Source organism: Pseudonaja textilis, chromosome 5 (genome assembly GCF_049901715.1).
Source record: "Pseudonaja textilis isolate UNSWEBS1 chromosome 5, rPseTex1.2, whole genome shotgun sequence".
In the NCBI taxonomy this organism is placed as follows: Eukaryota; Metazoa; Chordata; class Lepidosauria; order Squamata; family Elapidae; genus Pseudonaja; species Pseudonaja textilis.
In genome coordinates this window covers 10,638,381-10,660,671 of record NC_141994.1, presented here as the reverse complement: position 1 = coordinate 10,660,671, position 22,291 = coordinate 10,638,381, and the positions used below count along the sequence as shown (strand labels likewise).

Sequence of the window (22,291 nt, the reverse complement as noted above, 5' to 3'; positions counted from 1 at the left end):
AATCCTTTTCTAAGATAAATCAATGTGGTGACTTAGAGAAAGTTAGATATCTCATTATCCATGTTTTGAAACGTTTCAAACTCAACTGAAATATGTTAAAGCTAATCAGCTGTACTGGACTAGGTCAGAGTCTGAAAAAGGAATAATAAGAATAAATTTGTATAGGTTGTTTTAAAACAAAAAAATCAAATGTGAATAAATTAAAAATGTTAAGTAGATTTAGATATTTCTGTGGAGACGAGAAAATTGGATTTTCTCTGGTTTCATATATTCAAAAAAAAGTTGACTCACACTTGGTCAGACATTAAAATTATAACTAAGATGAATAAGAAGTATTCTGATTGTTGAAAATGTCAGTATCAAATAAGAAACTTCAATTTGCTGACAAATACTGGGAGATAATTAACAGAGTCCTGTTTCATAAAGAGCAAACATATGGTAACTGTAGTATGGATGTTTTATGCAAAGACAAATGGTGCTAAAACCAAACTTGCAGATAGACAATTGGATCATGTTGGACTGTGGTGTTAAAATAAAAATAGCATATCATATTAGAATGGCAAATATGCAAATACTAGGACGAATTCATGGAAATTGATCAAGTTTAACTGAATTTTGCAATAGTTTTCTGCTTTTTAGCAATATGATGTAATGAGATTCTTTAAATAGTTTTATTGAATTTTTTTATTGAAGAGGCATGAGTTAAGTTTGATTTTATTACATAGTTTATTAGGGACTAAGTACAGTTAGGGATTTATACTCCCTATAATATACTCTATTTATAAATAAACAGAACAGCAGATTGCTACTTTCAAAGATGTCCAGCCTTAGAAAGCCAGTGGTGGATGATCATATACTGACTGATTTTCTATAGTTGCAACAGAGTGCAATTGAAGGTCACAGTACAGGTAGTCCTCTACTTACACCAATTGATTTAGTGACTGTTCAAAATTACAACGGCACTGAAAAAAATTGATTTATGACCATTTTTCAAACTGGCAACCTTATGGCATCCCTATGATTATGTGATCAAAATTCAGATGCTTGGCAACTGGTTCATAGTTATGACTGTTACTGTGTCCTAAGGTCATATGATCACCTTTTGCAACCTTTCAACATGCAAAATAATGGGGAAGACAGATTCACTTAACTATGTTATTAACTGATCAACTGCAATTATTCACTTAAAAACTGTGGCAAGAAAGATCGTAAAAAGGGGCAAAACTCATTTAACAAATGTCTCAATAACAGAAATTTTGAGTTCAATTGTGGTAATAAGTGGAGGACTTACCGGCATAAATGTGAATTATTTAGCTAAAATTATACTTCCGTCTGTCATATTTACAAGCCACAGTTAATAACTTAACTTCTTCCATCAAGTACTTATTCACTAGCACGTTTTAGATCCATAAAAACCAAATAAATAAAAGAGTGGGTGTACCGAAACATGAACAAAGTGAAATTCAGAGGGCTGAAATTAGTCAAATCTGTAGTGAAAATTTAAGCTTCTTCCTTAGCCAGGTCCTAGTTACACTTAACTCACATGTGCAAATTATTGCTTGCAATTTATTGTTTACAACTTGAGTGCCTTTGTACAGATTTATTCAGTAAGTTCCGGGACATTAGAAATTAAATTTGGAACAGAGCAGATCTAAAAATAGAATTATTCATAACGTTATGTCTTTCAGCTAAGGGGCATTCAGTAGCATTTCTGATTTAAGTATGAGTATAAATGTTAAGTTGGTAATTAAATGAGAAAATTAAATGTATAAAGAGCTGTGTCTGTTTCTTCAGTATTGTTAATTTCTACTCTATGGCACCATCATCTTACAAATGAGTTTGGACATTTGATGTGCTATCAGTGGTATTGTTTAAATTTGTTGTGTGCAATTAGTATTACTAGTATAAGTACCAGTACTAGATAAACGTATCTGATACTTTTTTAATCTTGGAAAAAGTTCTTCCTGATGCAACTTTCATACACAATCTTTAAGGTATAATTACTCTTGAAGGATACATTTTTCCCCATGTTCTAAACTCCATTCTAATGACTATATTGCAGCTATTTGTAATTCAATCTGATTCAAACTTTTTGGCTCATATGCCAAAAAATTACGTAGAAGGAGTGTGTACAACTTTAGTGTTTACTAGGCTAACTATCCTCAACTCCCAATGCACTAAGTCAGGGGTCCCCAACCACCGGGCCGCGGACCGGGACCGGTCCGTGGAACAATTTCTACCAGGCCGCTGGTTTGCTGGGTGCCGCCATCTTGTTTTGATGAAAAAGTGCTTCCGGTGAGCTTTTCCGGGTAGAAAGCGGCATTTGGGTGCTGAAAGAATCCTCGCCTTAGTTTCATTGAGGGGGGGCGGCTTCGAACAAAACTAAGGCGCGAGGATTCTTTCAGCACGCATGGCAAGGCGAGCCGAGCGACCGTCCCGAAGCCGTCGTGAAGCCCATCGACACAGGTACAAAGGAGGAGTTGAAGGTGGCGGGGAGAAGCGGGGGACGGCTGGCTGGCCGGTCATTCGGCTTGCCTTTGCCATGCGTGCTGATGCCGGTACCAGGCCGCGGATGATTTTATGATGCCGGTACCGGGCCACGGCACAAAAAAGGCTGGGGACCACTGCACTAAGTCACCTGAATAAAAGAGCGGGAAGTAGCATTGTACTGAATACAATGGGAGTTGAAAGTGTGGATTTGCTGTCCATATCCATTCTTTTTCTTCCATTCATGAATGCTACCCCACCACAACAGTGATACCAATTGTATGATAGCAGTAAGCTATCATGGTCTCTTGTGATAAATAGCTTGGCTTTAAAGGACTTGCAGAAATAAATACGTAGTTAATTTCTTTGAGCACTTTCCAAGTTTTTAACTTTGAAAGAAATAGCCTTGTTGCTTGGCAGAAAGAAAGAGAAAATAGTTTTGCAACACCTGAAGCCTAACACATTTAAGGTGACTTAGGCTTTCGTGGACTACAGCTATTTCAGCAGATGCATTTGTAGTTTATGCCTTGCACATTTTTGTGAGAAAATAGCCTTATGTGTGGAGAAGATTCTGTTATACCCTGTGATTTTAACTTTAGAATTTGATTTGGGGAAGGAAGTAGATGTCGGCCCTACTGGTTAGGCCAAACTATGAAACCAATTCCACAGGAAGGCTAAAATTATAAAAAATCATAATGATAATATAGGTGGTCCTTGATTTACAGCCACAATTGAGACCAGAATCTTGGTCATTGAACAAGGAGATGCCCACATGACTGCTTTATTCAATAACTGCAAAGCCAGCACTCCAGGTTACACTTGTTAAATGATATCAATAGCATTTGAAATGGACAGAATCCCAGATAAGGAGCCCTTTGGGAGAGGGAAACCCTGGGAGGCTCTAATCTGGAGCTCCTTGCCAAAATCCAGGCCAGAATTTCTGAATGGAGAATGAAGAGACACTCCTGTGCAACCTTTACCAAGTTTCCCAGGATTGATCTCACTCCTCTGAGCATCTTGTGGTCCTTACCATGTTCCTTTCTATTCAGGAGCTGAAAATCTTCCCTGATGAAATCCAGACAGGATTTTCAGCCCCTGAGGGAAGACAAATGTACGCATGGCCTATGCTGAGCTTCCCTTACATCAGAGGTCTCATTCTCGCGGCCCACGGGCCAATTGCAGCCCGCAGGACGATATCCTGTGGCCCCCACCGTGATATGAAAGTATAATATTAGTGCGGCATTTGAGGATATTTTTTTAACGTTTTTTGTGGAATCCTTTATGCGGCCCAGCCTCACCCAGACTCCGCCTCCAGCGGCCCCCAGGTAAATTGAGTTTGAGACAGCTGCCTTACATGGTTGAGACACCCTGAGCTCTTTACCTTGGTGTGCTGCCTCGCTGCTTTCTGCTTGGATTTAAGGCTCCCTCTCACCTCTGGGAGTTGGCGGAAAGAGCTGCCTGCCGAAGGATTTCAGCTCTGGCAGGATACTGCCTGTTAAGCAGACGTTTGTGATTAGCTCTGATTAGTGGCTTGAGCTGGTAAGTTTTGAGTAGATACTTTAAATTTTGTCAATACAGTGTCCTGAGAGCTTCTCTTTTCTCTTCTGTAGGTCTCATTTGATTGGCAAGAATAAGGGACATTCCAGCGATGGAGGGGGATCAACAGCAAGAGGTAAATTTGCAAATTACAATATGTTATGTAACTAGGAAAAATACTTCTGGTGGTATGTTTAGCAGATATTTGCAATGGGTGCAATGTACAAGCAGAAGATGCAAGCTAACCTGATAAACTCCAGATATGGGGAACTTCAACTGTCATAACTCCCAGCAGGCAGACTCAAAGACATTAAAGTGGGGGAAAGGCTAGGTTAGACAGATGACTGATCTAAAGATAAAGGTTATCCATCTATTAGGCCTTGAAAATCAAGTATCAGAAGCTATACTCTTGTGCATACTTGCCCTGCAGGGCACTATAAATTACCAAAGTACACACTATGACAGCAGAAACCCCCAAGAGATCTTCCTTCTACCCTGAGAACTGTAGGATTATATACTGCCATTCTCAAGTATTTGTTTTAATTAATAAACCTGGAGCATTCATTTGCATAAAAAAATGGGTATAAATCTTTTTTTTTTTTTAGCAGAACTTGCTTAATACAGCTACTTTATTTCTCATTGACTTGCCTTAAGGAAATAGCCTGTTGTTTCACATGGAGAGGGCAGGGTGTGCTTGATTTCCATCTAACGAATCTTTCGGTGGCAAATAGCCCAAAATGCATTTGCATGGAAGGTTGAGAACCATCCTTTAAAAAACATCCACCTCTAAAAGGAAGAAAAAAAAACTCACCTGCCTCCATTGCCATATGCGCAGTGCATTCATGGCTAACTGTTAATTAACATGTTACAGTATTGTTACTTTCAGGTAGGTCCTATACAGGTAATCCTCAACTTATAACTAGTCACTTAGGACTGTTCAAATTTTCAGTTAATCTCCTCAGAGTGATGTGTGACTTATTTTCAAAGCTAGAATGGCTGCATGCGCCCCCCCAGTCATGTGATCGCATTTATGGCACTTGGCAATCAGCCCATGTTTATAGCCGTTGGCAGAGTCCCATTGGCCACATGACCACGATTTATGGCATTTACTTCTGGCTTCTGACAAAAAAATACCTACTGTACACAATGGGTTTGCTTAACAACTACTGCTTCATTTAACAATCATGAGATAAAAGACAGCTTGTAAACTCAGGCGCCATTAGCGCACTTCTCCTGCTTGCTTACAGCCGCAACGGAGCAGGAGGCCGAGGGACGTGCTGGTGCTGAGGCACGAGGCGGGGGGGGTGCTGGAGCTGTCCCATGTGCCCCACAGAGGTTTAGGGCCCCTGCAGCCAGGCCATCTAAGCCCCAACACCTGTCTCGCTTCACGGCTGCGGCACCTGCAACCATGTGAAGCAGGAGTCTATGTGGTGGCTGGCCTACTTCTTCTGGTTTCTGGCAAAAAAATACCTACTGTACACAATGGGTTTGCTTAACAACCACTGCGTTCATTTAACAACCATGAGAAAAAAGCCACAATCATGTGATCTCTTAATGACTAGCGCAACCAGGGGTGATATTCAGCAGGTTCTGACCAGTTCTGGAGAACCAGTAACAGAAATTTTGAGTAGTTCGGAGAACCGGTAAATGCCACCTCTGACTGTCCCCACCCCCATCTATTCTCTGCCTCCCAAGTCCCAGCTGATTGACTGGGTCTTCTTTGGTTGCCCTGCATAGGAGAACGGAGCTGGAAAGCAGGTTAATGGGGTGGGGAGGGAATATGGATTTTGCAGTAACCTTCCCCCAGGAGTGGGGAGGAAATGAGGATTTTGCAGTATCCTTCCTCTGCCACACCCACCAAGCCACACCACGAAACCATTCCCACAGAACCGGTAGTAAAATATTTTGAATCCCACCACTGAGCGCAACCTTAAATTTAGGTCAGTTAATTGTAACTATATACAGTACACTTGGAATTGCCTGTACTTTTCAATTACAGCGTGTTTCCAAGCAGTAAAATAATTGAAGTTGTAAGTTGACTTGTTCCTTAACCGACAACCAGTGCCAATAGTGAATGTATTTGAGTGGTGTAAACCGGAATGTTAAAAAAATAATGTTTAAAAATTTGTCCTGCATACTTTATTTTTATTCCATACAGATTGCTGCCGAATCAGAGGCTTTACCTAATGCAGAAGGCGACGGGCCAGAAGATGCTTCAGATATCGCATCCAATATTTGTATGTTTTATCCTTACGGGAAAGCCGGTTTGCTTCATAGTTGTTGTTTTTTCAAAGCTGTTTTGATTAAAGTTAGGGCTTCTCAGAAAAAGTTAAGTCTTGTTTACAACTGCTGTAGCCTAAAGAGTCAGAGCTTGATGGGCTTGGATACGTCACATAGTGGCCACAAGCACACCTGGTTGTGTGAATGGGAAAAAAGTCCCCATACGTCACATGAAGCCACCATGATGATGTGACTTTGACAACTCCGTGTTAAAAAGACTTCTACTTTGGATTAACCTATACATGTATCATAAAAGATGGCATATTAGACAAGGGTAGAAAGAAGCACATTTTGTTCTTGTAAAGTTATATGTTTGGGAAATTTCTGTGTGCACAACCTATTACTGATACATTTTTATAACTTCCTTTGGTGAAAAAAAATAAACCTGTTATTGCAGGATTGTCTGAGACCTTTGCATTATTATTTGCTTAATGTAATTTAAAGGTTAATTTAAAGGCACTTAGAATAATGTGTTACCAGAAAGCTACTAAAAAAATAGGATTTAATGGACAGTGGTTCCTATTAGCTTTGCTTTGTCTTTGGAGCTGTTGCTTTTGGTAACCTGGCTTTTTAATCTACTATATTTTGATGAAATAGAATATTTGTATCTAAAAAAAACCCTAAATGAAATAATGACAGTTTCATCAACAATGAATTTTTAAACTGGCAGGTCTAATATAGTAACGACTGTAAGGGTTAATTCCAAAATTGTGTTAGAGTTCTGATGATTCTGAGTATACTGATTCTGAGTATCTGTGGTTTCTTCCCCAAACCCCAAAAACTTTAACCTTAGACTGTCTACTATTGACCTCACCCCTTTCCTAAGAGGCCTGTAGGGGGCGTGCATAAGCGCACCAACCTGCCTACCGTCCCTCTCCTATTGTTTCTTTTATTTTTTATTTTTCTTATATGTATCCATTTCATGTATCCATAATAACTATGTTTATACTTATACCTGTTATAATTGCTTGACAAAATAAATAAATAGATAAACAAACAAACAAATAAATAAATATTTAAGAGCCAGGTAGTTCAGAGGATGACAAATTAGCAATTATTTGCCAGTTTTTGCATTTAGAGGAACACTGATGTAAACAGGATTTTTATAGTTATAATGTCCTCCTGGACAGAGATCTTTTATTACAGATAACTCTTGGTGTTCTGCTTTCTGATTTAATGGCTAGAGTAAAACAAGTTAATTTTTGTGGGCAGGCTGCTTAAGTTGTTTGATGATATTTAAATTGTTGAGTGTTATATGAAAAATTGCCTGTGCAAACAGCAACTCTCTCCAATTTAGTGATTTGGAATAGAGAATGACAGATGCGAATCATCTTGTCTTTGGTACGGCTTTTTTTTATTGTTGACATGCAACAAAATTGGATTGTATAAAACTGTGTTACATCTGTGAACTGTGTTACATCTGTGAACTGTTTACATCTATGAACTGTGAACAGTTCTAAGGCTTTTGCAAATAGATTCAAAATGCCACACAAAAAGGGTGAATGGCATGGAAAGGTTTTAGGGTATACATTCTGAAACCTTCCTGTTTTTGTCCCCAAAGTTCACAACCCAAAATGGAGGTTAATCTAGTAAAAGCAGTCCAGCAAACTTAACCCAGTCTAGTCACTTCCATTGCATAGATGGGTAGGATTGTGAAGGGTTAGCCAATGAATATCTGGAATGAATGTCACTGTTTTCATTCACAAAGCTGATGCAGATGCCTTAAAGATACTTCTGGAGATGAAGATGAAGAAGAGACAAAAGAAACCCAGCCTTCCAAGCACTGTGACGGAATTTGCAACTGAAGAGGGCTCCAAAGTTTATGTCGTCGGCACGGCCCACTTCAGCGATAGCAGCAAAAAAGATGTAGTAAAGGTAATTATTGATATTTGCAGTGGATTTTCCTTTAATAGATGATCTTCTGTGAAATCTTGCATAGTTTTGTAAAATGCAAGAAAAAGAATTTCTTTATAGTTGAAGAGAACATACCTTTGTTTCAAGTTTCTATCAAATCATTTTTGTAACATAAATACGTAATCTATGAGTATCTAGTTTGAGGATCTTTTTGTGGCTTTAATACAACTCTGAAGCTTTAAAGGAAAATGGAGTATGTGAAACCTTAGGACAAAAATCCTGATGTGAAAAAAAAATCCTTTCTTTACATGAAAAGAAGGGTTGCCTTCTATCTCTTTTGTTAACTTCTATAAGAATTCTAGAAAGGCGAGTATCTAAAAGTTCTTTTTAAAAAAGATTGTTTAAGTCATTTTAATAATGTAGTTACATTTAGTTGTGAATGCTCCAACACTGGAAGCTACTTTAAACTTGTAAAATTTTCAAAACAGAACAGAAACATTTATTATACTTTATACTGTGTTTTAAAAGAGATCTCTGATGAGGCTATTCAGCAATTTAGTATAGAAGGTTGCAGGTTGGTTCTTTTTAATTTTGTCTGTAGGTTTCAGCCTGAATCCATCTCTTGCAGACAATACAGGAGGTTCAGCCTGATGTGGTTGTTGTTGAGCTGTGCCAGTATAGAGTTTCTATGTTAAAAATGGATGAAAGAACTTTGCTAAAGGAAGCCAAAGAAATTAATCTGGAGAAGCTTCAGCAAGCTATAAAGCAGGTATGTGTTCCTCGGTGATAAAGTCTACTTGTTTTGGGTCTGTGAGATAATTCTTCACAAAGAGATTCAAATCATAACTTTCCTACTTCTATAGCCAGCTGCCACTGAGGCTGGTGTTAAGTATATAATATGACATCAGGGGTTTTTTTTGTAGCTTTTTCCACAGGTGTATAGCAATAGAGCACAGCTGTGAATGCAAGCGTAAACTTGTGTAAGTTTAAATTTTCCAACTTTTTCTGAAATTCCTTCAGAAAAGGGTCAAAACCATTTTTTGAAATCTAAGTCATGGCTGTCCAACCTTGGTAACTTTTAAGACTTCTGGATTTCAACTCCCATAATCTTGTGTCATGCCCTTTGTAGAGTCGGACTCTGAGGGAGAGGAGGAACAACTCACTTCTTCGTGTTCACTGCTTTTCAGAAGGGGTACGGAGGTGAATTGCAGTGTTGTGTGAAAGAGCTAATATGACTTGGCCTCTTCTGCTCAGCCACGCTCTGGACATTGTGTCCGTTTTTTTTATTGTTTAAAGTTGAAATGAGTCATTGCATAGGTTGAAAGAGGTTGGAAGTAAAACAAGGAGCAGAGAGAAGAGGAAAGACGAGTTTGTAGTCGTGGAGAAGGAAATACTTTCTAGAGTATGCAGGGGTATAATAAATAAGGCTCCGGCAGAATTGCTCAGCAGCCATTTGATCATGGGAGAAAAACTCTGATGCTTTAAAGGAGTTGCACACAGAAGCTATGCTTGTACCCTCAAACCCTCTGAAGAACCTTGAACTCTTTAACAGCCTTAAAATACATAACCTAAATAGCAATAGCACTTTTATTTATATACAGAGCTTTACAGCCCTCTATAAGCGATATACATAGTCAGCCTATTGCCCCCAACAATCTGGGTCCTCATTTTACCCACCTCGGAAGGATGGAAGGCTGAGTCAACCTTGAGCCTGGTGAGATTCGACCTGCCAAATTGCAGTCAGCTGGCAGTTAGCAGAAGTAGCCTGCAGTACAGCACTCTAACCACTGATCCACCGTGGCTCAAAATAGTTTAAGGGAGAGGGCCCCAAATGCAACTCAAGAAGATTTTTTAAAAATGAAAATTTCAGTTACGTTAAATCTTTTTGAAAGGACAATCTAATAAATCAACATTTTGAAATGTGATTATTTGGTGCAACTTCCAACAATGTGCAGAGAACCAAGACATGTGATAAGTTTTTGATAATGTTCTTGGCAGACTGGACTTCACATTCTAAACACTTCTATTTCTTCCTTACTGAGTATGAGCAGAGAATGAGGGATCAGTAACCTGTGACTCACCCTAAAGAAAAATTTCTGTTTCCTGTTACATAGTGCAAATATTGCAACATTTAGAAGTTACAGCAATGTCTACAAAACGATGTACCTAAAGCAGAATGATTTTCTAATCTACATTTGGAAATAGGAAATATAATCTCTTTTTCTTTTGCGGGGGAACGGGGTAGAGTTCTTCTGTCAATAAAGAACTCTGGTTTTGTTTTTTTTTAAAAAAACCCTAAATATATAACAAAAAAACGATAAAATATATAACAATGACATTATTTTAGGGAAAGCTGTTTGAAACGATAGTATGGTCTGCAGTGCTGTTCTCTGAATGTTTTAGTTCCTACAAACTGGCAGTGTAGAACTTTGTTCAGCCTTTGTGTATGTCTGCTGACATGCACCAAAGGAAGGTGAGGTGGCTGTGACTTAATGACTCTGGAGGCGTCTCAGCTCCGGCATTGCAAGCCCTAGTACTGTGTGGCAGAATAAGCTCCTGTCACTTGCTTCATTGTCTGTCTACTTAACCGTTTGAAAGCACGTTCTGTGCAAGTAGATAGATAGGTACCATTTTGGTGGAGAGACGAGTTGGTACTCTTCTGCAGGCAGGCAGATCACAGGTCTGAACCTTCCCGTTTGCGGTCCATTTGTGACGCAGTTCTTGAAAGTGGGGGGGGGATTAGGCCTTCCCTTCTGTCTGGTGTGAAGCCAGCTTGCCCTCCTGTGGAGCATCTTGGCAAAAATGCAGAAGCATGTCCTACCACAGGTCTGGTATCTCGGCAAGCCAAACTTAATTTCTCTGTAACTGCATTGTGATCTGCTGGCTCTTGTAACAATGCCATATGCTAATAACAATAACAACAACAATGCATTGTTAATTTTTTACCAGTCCCGGATTGTGAATCGAATTGAAGATTAACCATAGCAGCAACCGCAACAAGCACCAATGACATTTAGAAATTCTGTCTTAACGTAAAAGTACAGTCTGATGGCAAAGGAATTCAACTGAGATCATACCATTATTAGCAAAGAAGCAGAATGCTACATAATTGTTTTTAAAGAGGAAAATCAGCAATTAAAAACAAACAAACCTCTTTTTGTTTTAAGTAAGAGGAAAATAAATGATGTGTTGCATTGGACTGTTCAATTGCTGATTTATTTAAGGAATTAGTGTTACTGTTCCCTGACAAGAAGGTTGAAACAATAAACATTATTATGCTAGGACGAGTCAGATATTTTTAGAACTATTTTCTTCCCTTTTGATTCTTCAGGCAGGAAATTAACAGATGATTAGAGTTTTTAGTAGCTTTTGGATTATATGCATATAATTATTAGTTTGAATCAGTCTACTGAAGGTTATACTGAAGGTTATGGATCATATATAGGAGGGCCTTTGCACCACATTAGAGGGATATGCCAGTTGAAGCTTTGCTGGATTGGAAGACTTTGTTCATAGTCATTGATGGTTTCGTTAGCTCTTGTATTGACTACTACAACGTACCGGCATGGGGCTGCCCTTGAAGAGTATTCAGAAGCTTCACAGGAAGTAAAGGGTCTTGGATATTTGACACATTATAAGACAATTGCTTACTGAGCTGCAATGTTTACCAGTGTTTCCAGATGCAATTTAGGCTCCTGTTATCTCTATATTACTAGCATTCTCATTGTTATGACCTTTCAACTGGGTAAAATGGCGCATCAGGGGGCAACAACTTTTTAATCAACATACCTCAAATGGGATAACTTATAGAATGCATCCAAAATCCATGACCCAGGACTTCCAAAGGAATGAAATTTGGGGAAATTGGTTCAGTACGATAGGCTGTTGCTGCAGTTCATAATCTTTCAATGTTTCGTAATAGCTTCTCAGCCAATCTCTCAACCCCTGTCTGCTGTGACGGGGAGGGGAACGAAGGAAGGAAGGTTTCTGCTTGAGTTCCACCAGTAAAGTCAATGGGGAAGCTGACTGGAAGTTAGAAGTTGCCACTGCTAGCACTGTTTTCCCCCTCTCCCCCCCAAGCCACTCACGGTCATTCTGTTTAGTTAAAGAAACGACGACCGCATAGGCCATGGATAGTCTGGTCAGCTGGAAAGCCTTCATGGCTTGGAGCCATGTTACCTTAGGGACTGTCTCTTCCTGGTTGTTTCTACCCTCCCATTCAGTCAGGGAGGTGGGGGTGTTACCGTTCCTGTTAGCAAAGGAATGTCAGGGAGCAAGAGCCTGGAGACTTGCATTCTCTGCCATCGGGGTGGGCTTCAAAAATTTTAGCAAAGGGTTCTCTGCCCGGTTGCTGAGTGGGCATGGCCATGGTGGGCATGGCCTAGTTCAGTGGCCCCCCAACCTGTTTTGTACCACAGACCGGTACAAAATGATCCACAGACCGGTACCGGCATCAGTACGCACGACCAAGGCAAGGCGAGCCGAGTGACCAGCCAGCCAGCCGTCCCCCGCTTCTCCCCGCCACCTTCAACTCCTCCTTTGTACCTTCTCGCGGTCGATGGGCTTTTCGGGCTCTTTCTTAATCTCCTCCTGAGTAACGCGAGACTCCACTGCCATCAGGACAGCTCTTTGTTCGAAGCCGCCCTCCCCCTTCGACAAAACTAAGGCGCGAGGATTCCTTCAGCACCCAAACACCGCTTTCCAACCGACGACCGACAAGCTCACCTGGAAGCACTTTCTCAAGCGCCGTCGAAACAAGATGGCGGCGCCCAAGCAAAATAGGCGGACCGGTAGCAGTCCGGGGCCCGGTGGTTGGGGACCACTGGCCTAGTTGACTTCCTGCACCATGGCGGGGATGTGTGTTTTTTCCCTCCCCAGGCTCCAGGGGCTTTCCTTGAGCCTCCAGGCGGGTGAAAATGGCCTCCCCGGGCTCTAGAGGCTCTCTGGAAACCAGAAAGGGGCCCATTTCCGCCTTCCCAAACTTCCAGGAGGCCTGTTTTTCACCCTCCCCGAGCCTCCACGCACGCCCTGCTCTTACCTGCATCCAAAAGAAGCCGCGTGGGGACTCCCCGGGGAGGGGAGGGGAGGGGCAGGGTGGGTGGGGTCAGCCAGGAGTGGGATTTGGGGGGTACTCCAAACTGCACAGAATCTTAGGGGTTCTCCCGAACCCCTGCGAGCCCCCAGCAGCCCACCCCTGACTTCCATAGCCCCTCTCCTATGGAATATTCTCCCTTCAGGTATCAAGAGGCCCCCCGATCCTGCTTCCCTTTTGCAAGACTCTGAAGATTTGGTTGTGTGTGAGGGGGCCTAGGCCTTACGTGCGTTAAGGTAGCAGCCCCCCAACTTTTTGGGCACCAGGGGCTGGTTCTGTGGAGAGGTTTTTCTGTGGACCGGAAGGGGCGTGCTTTCACATGCTGCCAGCATCCAGCTTTGCTTGTTTGTGTGGCCTGGTTTCTGGCATGCCACGGACCGGTGCCGGTTCATGGACTGAGGGCCTGGGACCCCTGCGTTAAGGGGCCCATTTCCTGGTTGCATTGCCATGCACAGTAACAGTTTTACTTGGTGCCATTTGTATTTATTTTGTCCTGTTCGAACTGTTGTTATGTTTTATGATGGATGCTGCCCAGAATCACTGGATGAAATGGGCAGCTATAGAAATCAAATAAATAACATAAGCTATCATATTAGTCCAGTGGTGGCTGGTAGGTAGATGGTTTTTAGCTTCCCTGTTACGAGCTGAAAGAGCCAACTTCTATAACTAAGGTAAGACTAGAACTTGTCACTGTGCTCTTCGCTCACCATCGTTACCACTGCAATAGCTCTGTGCATGTGTGGGTGTGCATACACTTTATATGTTTGTAGGAAATTTGGTAGAAAGCCAGCTCCAAATTGTAGAATAGCTATTTTCCTGCTTTCACAAGAGTGTTAATGGAGTTATATTTGTCATTTCTTCTATTCGGTTCACGTTCATTTTAATGACAGTCTCTTCCTTCCTCATGTCAGAATGGGCTCATGTCTGGATTGATGCAAATGCTGCTGCTGAAAGTATCTGCACATATCACAGAACAATTAGGAATGGCTCCTGGAGGTGAATTCAGGGAAGCTTTCAAAGAGGTGAGCTTAAAATAAAAATAACAATACTTTTTTTTTTCCCCTGAGGCAATACTATGAATTGCAAAAGACTCGCAGCTTAAAAAAAGAAAAAGAAAGGAGATATCCATTTATTTCATCAGATTCTCCTGGGCCAATTTCTATTGTTTAAAAATGGGAAGAAATTCTTTTTTAAACCCCCCCCCCTTTTTTTTTTTAAAAAGTATCCATCAAACAGAATGGGACAATTCTCAGTGTCCAACTTGTTGTGGAAAAACTCACTACAAATACAAAAGTTCATTTCGACCAAACTATGACCAAAAGTAATAAAATGAAGAAAGTCAATCCGGAAATAGACAAGTTACAGTAATTTCAATGAAAACGTGGTCACCAATAATAAAAGTATGTGATTAATACAGCGTTGAATGGTCCTGCAGCCAGTTGTCCCACAGCGAACTGGCTGCGGTGAGTTGGTCCCAGAACCCCATTGAAGTCTGTGCTTCTCTGTTACGGGTTTCAATCTCAGTGCTAATGTCAAGGATCTGCAAGGATTGTGATTTGACACATAGCCAAGGAATTTGAAAGAGCTTTCAAAATACAGTTGGTCCTCAACTTACAACAGTTCATTTAGTTCATTTCAACGACACTGAAAAAAGTGACTTACGACCGTTTTACACAATTATAACTATTTCCAGCATTCCCATGGTCATGTGATCAAAATTCAGATAGCAATAGCAGTAGCGCTTAGACTTATCTACTGCTTTTTACAGCCCTCTCTAAGCAGTTTACAAAGTCAGCATATTGTCCCCGACAATCTGGGCCCTCATTTTACCTACCTCGGAAGGATGGAAGGCTGAGTCAACCTTGAGCCTGGTGAGATTCGAACTGCCATATTGCAGGCAGCTGGCAGTCAGCAGTAGCAGCCTGCAGTACTGCACTCTAACCACTGCACCACCACAGCTCTTAATACTTGGCGCTTGGCAAATGACTCCTATTTATAATGGTGGCAAAGTCAATGGAGAAGCCAGATTCACCTAACAACCATGTTACTAGCTTAACAACTATAGTGATTCACTTAACAACTATGACAAGAAAAGTCGTAAAATGAGGTAAAACACTTAACAAATGTTTCATTTAGCAACAGAAATTTTGGGCTCAATTGTCATAAAATGAAGATAACCTGTATTCTGGCATACATCAGCATATAACTGTGATACTCCATGTTTCTCAATGTTAGCAAAGTCCTATCTCTAGCAATGTGCTTGCTAGGGAATTCTGGGAATTGAAATCCCTATAGGTAGTCCTTGATTTACAGCCAAGGGGTAACAAAGTGAGTCATCACATGATCGGACCTGATTTTATGACCATTTTTAACACAGTCTTTAAGCAAAACACCGCAGCTGTTAAATCATGCAGTTAAGAGAATCGCACGGTCCTTAAATGAATTAGACTTTCCCAATTGATTTTGCTTGTCAGAATTCAATTCGGAAAGTCACACATCATAATCACATAATCCCCCCAAATGCTGCAACCACTGTAAATGTGAGCCAGCACTCTAACATGGATCACATGACCGTGTAGGTGGTGCCATGGTCATAACTCTAAGGATGGATCATAAGTTACTTTTTTCATAACTTTGAACTGTCAGTAAACAAATGGTTGTAAGTTGAGAACTATCTGTCCATCTTAAAGTTGCTGAGATTTAGAAGCACTGTTGTTAGATCACACCTGGGCCCACAACTGTCCTCTTGTTTGCTCTGAAGACATGTTTCTCTTCATTATTTCTGTGTATTTGGTGATCAGAAAGGTCGGCAGTTCGGCGGTTCGAATACCTAGCGTCGCATAACGAGTGAGTTCCCGTTACTTGTCCCAGCTTCTGCCAACCTAGCAGTGCAAAAGCATGTAAAAAAAAATGCAAGTAGAAAAATAGGGACCACTTTGGTGGGAAGGTTACAGCGTTCTGTGCGTCTTCGGCATTTAGTCATGCCGGCCACATGACCATGGAGACGTCTTCGGACAGTGCTGGCTCTTCGGCTTTGTAAGGGAGATGAGCACTGCCCCCTAGAGTCGGAAACGATTAGCACATATGTGCGAGGGGAACCTTTACCTTTATTTGTAGATTAAAGCCTTTCTCGAACATTTAAGCTTAGCGGGAATTTGTCTAAAATGTTGGTGAACATTGAACCCTTGAATCTATCTGATGGATGATAACTAAAATGAAAGAGGCAAATATAGGCAACGTTCAGTTCGTTTAATTTGAACAGTGGTGTTGCCTTACTAAATTCTCAGGGATAATATTGGCCGCCAGAATCCAAAAAGTGTTCCAGATTCGCTCAATGGATGAAATGAATCCTCCTGGTGTGATTGATCCCACATATTTTAAGTTCCCAGTCTAGCTGCCTCTTCAGTCTGTATAGTATAAAAACAAAATATATGTGCACTTTTTTAAGTCACCTTCTGCTGACTGAAATCTAAACCACTTTAGCAATTTGGAAAGTCAGAAATGATTTTACTTGCAAAAAGGAGTTTTTAATTGCAACCATCCTCCTTCCCCCCACCAGTTCCCCATTCAAGACCCATTCAGTCTTTTCATTTGCCCAGGGCCTTAAACCCCCCTAGAAGTTTATTTTCAAAAATCTGGTTGTTGTTTTACTGCCAGGAAGCCACATATATCAAAAGCTTTCTCTTGCACCTGGGTTGTGGTTAGCTTCAGTATTCCGTAGAACCCAAAATACTAATACTAATGCTAATACTAATACTAATTATTATTATTATTATTATTATTATTATTATTATTATTATTATTATTATTATTATTATTATTATTTGAATCATGACCGGATCTTCCAATGGGCAGCTTGTCTTTACTGATAAATGAAGGTAAAAATGAACAAAGACATTGGATGTCAGTATTATTGTGTATCTTTGCTGTTAGAAACTTATGCAGCGCTAATCTGACTCCTGTTCTAGGCGAGTAAAGTGCCTTTCTGCAAGTTTCACCTTGGAGATAGACCGATTCCAGTCACATTCAAGAGAGCCATTGCTGCACTTTCTATCTGGCAAAAAATAAAGCTTGCTTGGGGCCTCTGTTTCCTGTCTGATCCAATCAGGTAGGCAATTACTGAACAGACTGCATACTTCTCAAAGGGTACTAGATGCTTGTGCAAACATTGGTAAATGCATTGAAAGGGTAGTTTGCCGGGTATGGAGTGAATGGGCGGGGAGGGTTCCCGCGGGCCATGTGGGCGGCGCAGCCTTGTGTTTCTGCGCAGCCTGGATTGATTGCTTTGGGGGTGAGATTTCTCTGCGGCCCACCAAAATTATCTCGCGGCCCACCGTTTGGCGACTACTGGTTTAGATTACAGTATTTATATAGCAACTCACAGGAAAAATATAACAGCTCAGAGGATAAAACATATACTGCGTGAAAAAAAGACATATTACAACATGAATAGCAAAGTTCACCCAATAAGCGGAACTTCAGAATATACATAAAGAATTGCTGTGGTGGATGACAACATTGTTAAAAATTCAGCATGTGAGAGAATGTTGCAGTCAGAGAAAATATTTTTTTCAGAGGAGCCTGTCTGAGGATTACTGTTCTACCACAATCTTAAGGAAAGTTGAAGTAGTGGAATGCTGCTAGACAAATAGAAACTATTGTATGCCTGAATTATCTTTTAACTACCGGTAATTGTGGAGATCATTGCCAAGATTAACAAGTTACCTTTCTTGTTTTTACTTCAAGGGAAAAAAAAATCTGCATTTAAAATTTAACTCAAAGCAGTACAATACACTGTATTTCAGCATTTCAAAATATTCTGCAGTCAAGGGCACAATTAGCTAATTTGTATGATCTAATTATAAAAAATATAGTTGAGAAAGCCAGAAATTTCAGCCAAGGTTTCCAAATTAGAACAGTTTATTTTATTCATTTTATGTATCTCCTTGAAAGAAGAACGCAATACACGGAAGTTAAACTAAAAATAGAGTCGCAGAAAAATTGTTAGTCTTCGGATCTTTTCAGAACGACCACTACCATGAAAAAAATGGGAAGTTTTGCCTTAGTTGCTCAAAAAATCTTATAAAAGACATTAGACATTGGCACCTAAGGAATAATTTGATTTCAGTCAATTCCTTTTTAGAAGAACATGAAAGGAACTGTAGTTCATGGATGAACATATCTCCCAATTTTTTATATATCTGCTTTTGTCTGTTTAGTTGGGCTAATTTAAATCTGAACTATATCGATCCATCTCAAGGAGGAGCATGGGCGGAGTTAAGGATTAAGGCTCGTGCCTTTTAGTCAATAATGCCTTTACAATCATTTTAATTACCTTTGGACAGTATCAGCCATATTAAAAAGGAAACGGTGTTAAATAATGAAATAAAAAAGGCTAAGCACCTGTCATCCCATCATTCATGCTCTCATTGAGCAATTTTCTCCCTATTGCTCTTAAGAGTAAAGCAATCAGAATCAGATGTTTTAATCTGGATACAGAGTTGAGGTAAGATTTGACACGGTTCTTCAGAAGAATCTAAAAACTGCTTTGGAGGCAAAGTAAGAGGTATGTTCTCGGAGTAGCCTCTGCAGCATAGAGGTGGAGCTCTTACCTCACAATCAGGAGGCTGTGAGTTCAATCGTAAGTAGAGGCTACTAATTGGAATACACTCTCCTGCTCAAGCAGGGGGTTGGACTAGATGACCTCCAAGGTACCTTCCAACTCTGTTATTATTCTATTCTAAAAGCGTGAGAGGGACACCCTTGCCTATTTGTGTGGTGACAAGTCCCTAAATTGCAATATTTAACTTGTCTTTTTTTCTGTTACTACTCTATAGAGGCCTCTATTATTCAAAAATTGCATCTTATTTCTTACTGTGGCTTTGTAACTCTCTGAATCAGACAGTAATGAAATTCTTCTGTCATACTTAGCATAAACAGCACACTAGGCCCATTTGGATACTGTCTTGGTTATGCTGATATGGGAATCCTCCTCATCTTCATTTAATGATCCCATAATCCCTTGCAGGTTGGAGCCTGGGCAGCTGAATGGAGCTGGCAGGGTGTTTTAATGGCCGGATGCCCTTCCTGTTGCCAATGCGGAGTTTTGTTCAGCAGATAGATTAGGTAGAATCTAATAGATAGGATTGAACTCACAGTCTCCTGATTGTGAGGCAAGATTTCCACCTCTAGGCCAACGCACCATTCCCCTGTACTGATATGGGAATAATGTGAAATAATGTCTAATGACTAAGGAGTCTTCTTTTGGGTATCTCAGCTGTACCAAGTCTTCTGTTGTAACTTATGCGACATAAACGTAACAGCCAAGCAAGACTGAACGTCTTTCCAAAGAAATGACACCTTATAATTAGAATGTGTTTTGTTGTACTTTTAGTCATCCACACTTCCCACTCACTCTTTGAGCATAGTAAGGTAACAGCTGTTTTATTAATTCTCTGTTGCCCGTTCTTGGCAATAGAAATACCTACTAAGTTTGTTTACAACTATGTTGTTGCCAACCGTTCTGGTCTAGCTTGCTCCTGAGCCAGATTTCCACTGCATGCAAAGAATATGCACAATGGTTATTCAAAAGGTGGTTTCTCTTGCAGGAAGGTATTACATAAATTCAGGTTCTATTGCTACCACCATAGTTAAAGAACATTTCTTCCATGAGCTGTTCAGAGTATCCAGAAGTGGGAGGTGCTTCAGTCTCTTCTGGAAAGGCTGGGCTTAAAACTCCGGGACGCTCCTCCTCCTCCTCCTCCACAGGACACCTCCCCAGCGTCCCCCAGTTTTAGCTCAGCCTTCGTGGTAAGAGGTTGTGCACTCCCTGACTGGAACGGTTTTCTGAATCAGGTTTGCTCTTGGGTTATTTCGGCTTGTAAAAATCTTCCCCATTTAATTTGGCTTTTTTTCAGGCTTGTGCCTCTATTAGGTTGCCTCGATCAGTTTAAAAACAGTTTCTTTGTAACTAGCGGAGCCTGCCACTCCGCGGGCAGTCTGAGGTGACCGCCTCAGGCAATTACCTTATCTAACTTTCCGATCGTCTTCTCTGCGATCGTAGCGGAGCGCTCGCAGCCGCGGCTCACTTTGCCTTGCCGTTTCGTCTGACAGGAGCATTTAACTCGCAAGTTAGAGCCTCAGCAGCAGTGGCTCGTTAGACTTCTCAGATATTAGCAGCGGAGATTCTGGCTTCCCGTCTTTTTCAACGGCTGGCTGAAGTTCGCGCCTAAATATCACAGGCGCCATTCCCCTCTGGTTTCCCTTTTTGGGGACCGGGGCAGTACCTTCCCACTTCGTTCTCCCTGGGTTTAGCTCTCCCTAGTCTGGCTGACGTTGGATAAGCAGGCTAGTCATTAAAAAGGAATTTCCTTGCAATTGCCTTTGGATCATTTCTTTGGAGTGAAGCTGCAAGTGCCATTTTAAACAGCGGGACGTTTTCTTTTGACAGGAAATAATCCGCCTCAGATCCTGTATAGCTGGTTTCCCTTGTTGGGGACCAGGGATCCAGAAAGTTCTCGCTTGGAGGTTTCCCTTGTTGGGGACCCTTAGATACTGTTTACCATATGCACAGTTTTACATATAGATATAGGCATATGTATATGGGCGTGTATATATATATATATATATATGTGTGTGTGTGTGTGTGTGTGTGTGTGTGTGTGTTAAGTTTTCGTGGGTACTTACATGTATGGCATTCAGCTTTGTTCAGGTATTTTCCCACGTCATTGTAGTTGTGCTTTTAAAGTTGTAGCAACGTTTTGGCAGAATCTCATCTGCCATCATCCAGAAGCCTGATGATGGCAGATGAGATTCTGCCGAAACGTTGCTACAACTTTAAAAACACAACTACAATGACGTGGGAAAATACCCGAACAAAGCTGAATGCCATACATACATACATATACTTACTCTCCTGGAGGAGCGTTCTACTTTCAACCACAGGGGAAGGCATCACCCCAAAGTACAAATATTAATAACAATAATAATAATTTAAAAAAAATTAATTAAAAATTAAAGTCAGAGGCAAGAGAATCAGTCATCCACAATGGAAGGTGACAACGCTTTCCGCTCCAAAACAAATAAGTCCCAAGATAAACCAGTGGGCCCCAAAAAGACCTCTAAGGCAGCAGATAAGGATGCCCATAGATGGCACCTAGCTTTGGAAAGGCAATTGCAGAAACGAGCCAGGGAGGCAGACAAGATGGCTGTGACACAACAATCTGATCAAGACCCAAGTCCATTGTTGAGGCCCTTGGACTTATCTACCCAGCCCAGGCAGGCTGTTTCTGGACAACCTCCCATAGGCACATCTCCTCCAATGAGCACTGCCTGGCTAATCCCAGAGGCAACCTTCACCCCTACGGTTGCCGGCCTAAGACAGGAGGAGGGATTACCTGAGACTATTCCCATCGAAATGAGGCAATGGATGGAGATGGCGATTCAAAGGGGCATTACGGCTGGAATTCAGCAATCCATCAGGACCAGACACTTCTCGGCCACTTCAGATGCGGGATCCCTGTCCGCTCGATCCTTTGTGCATATTGGACAACATCAAACTCAGGTATTCCCCAATATTCCTAATATACCAGCTCAGGGTCTTCGGGAGGAGGTAGAATTTGAGGATCAGGATGTTCCCATGGAGGTGGGGTCGATCCATCAGATGGACTTGGGGTTGTCAGAGGCTGACCCACTAGAACGGGGAATGTTGGACGACGAAGGCCTCATTCCAGACCAACCTACCTTTTCTGGCCTTTTTCGCCCACACCTCTTTAAATCCTTACTGTTCAAGGCAAAGAACACTGCTAAACTAGGCACATCAAACCCTCATCCATTGTCAACAGGATCTCAGGACGAATCCGAGGATCTAATATTCTCACAACCAGCTAATGAGGCGGAAACTATTCCTGTCCCTCGTATGTTTGCTGAATTAGTACAAAATCAATGGGCATCAGCAGCATCATACCCAGCCCCAACGGGGTACGATAAACAATATTATAATTTGGCACCAGAGTTTTCAAATTTTCTCAAAACGCCGGGGGT

The 22,291-nt window shown here is 41.1% G+C and overlaps 1 protein-coding gene across 1 annotated transcript in view; it reads left to right on the top strand.

Moving 5' to 3' along the window:
- The window catches only part of TRABD (TraB domain containing), a 39,238-nt gene that overhangs the window by 3,372 nt on the left and 13,575 nt on the right, over positions 1–22,291 (top strand). The window contains exons 2-7 of the mRNA XM_026714100.2: positions 4,098–4,159; positions 6,182–6,260; positions 8,012–8,178; positions 8,786–8,926; positions 14,161–14,271; positions 17,218–17,357. Coding sequence (XP_026569885.1) covers positions 4,136–4,159; positions 6,182–6,260; positions 8,012–8,178; positions 8,786–8,926; positions 14,161–14,271; positions 17,218–17,357 — 662 coding nt within the window. The 5' untranslated portion in view covers positions 4,098–4,135. The remainder of the gene's footprint in view (positions 1–4,097; positions 4,160–6,181; positions 6,261–8,011; positions 8,179–8,785; positions 8,927–14,160; positions 14,272–17,217; positions 17,358–22,291) is intronic.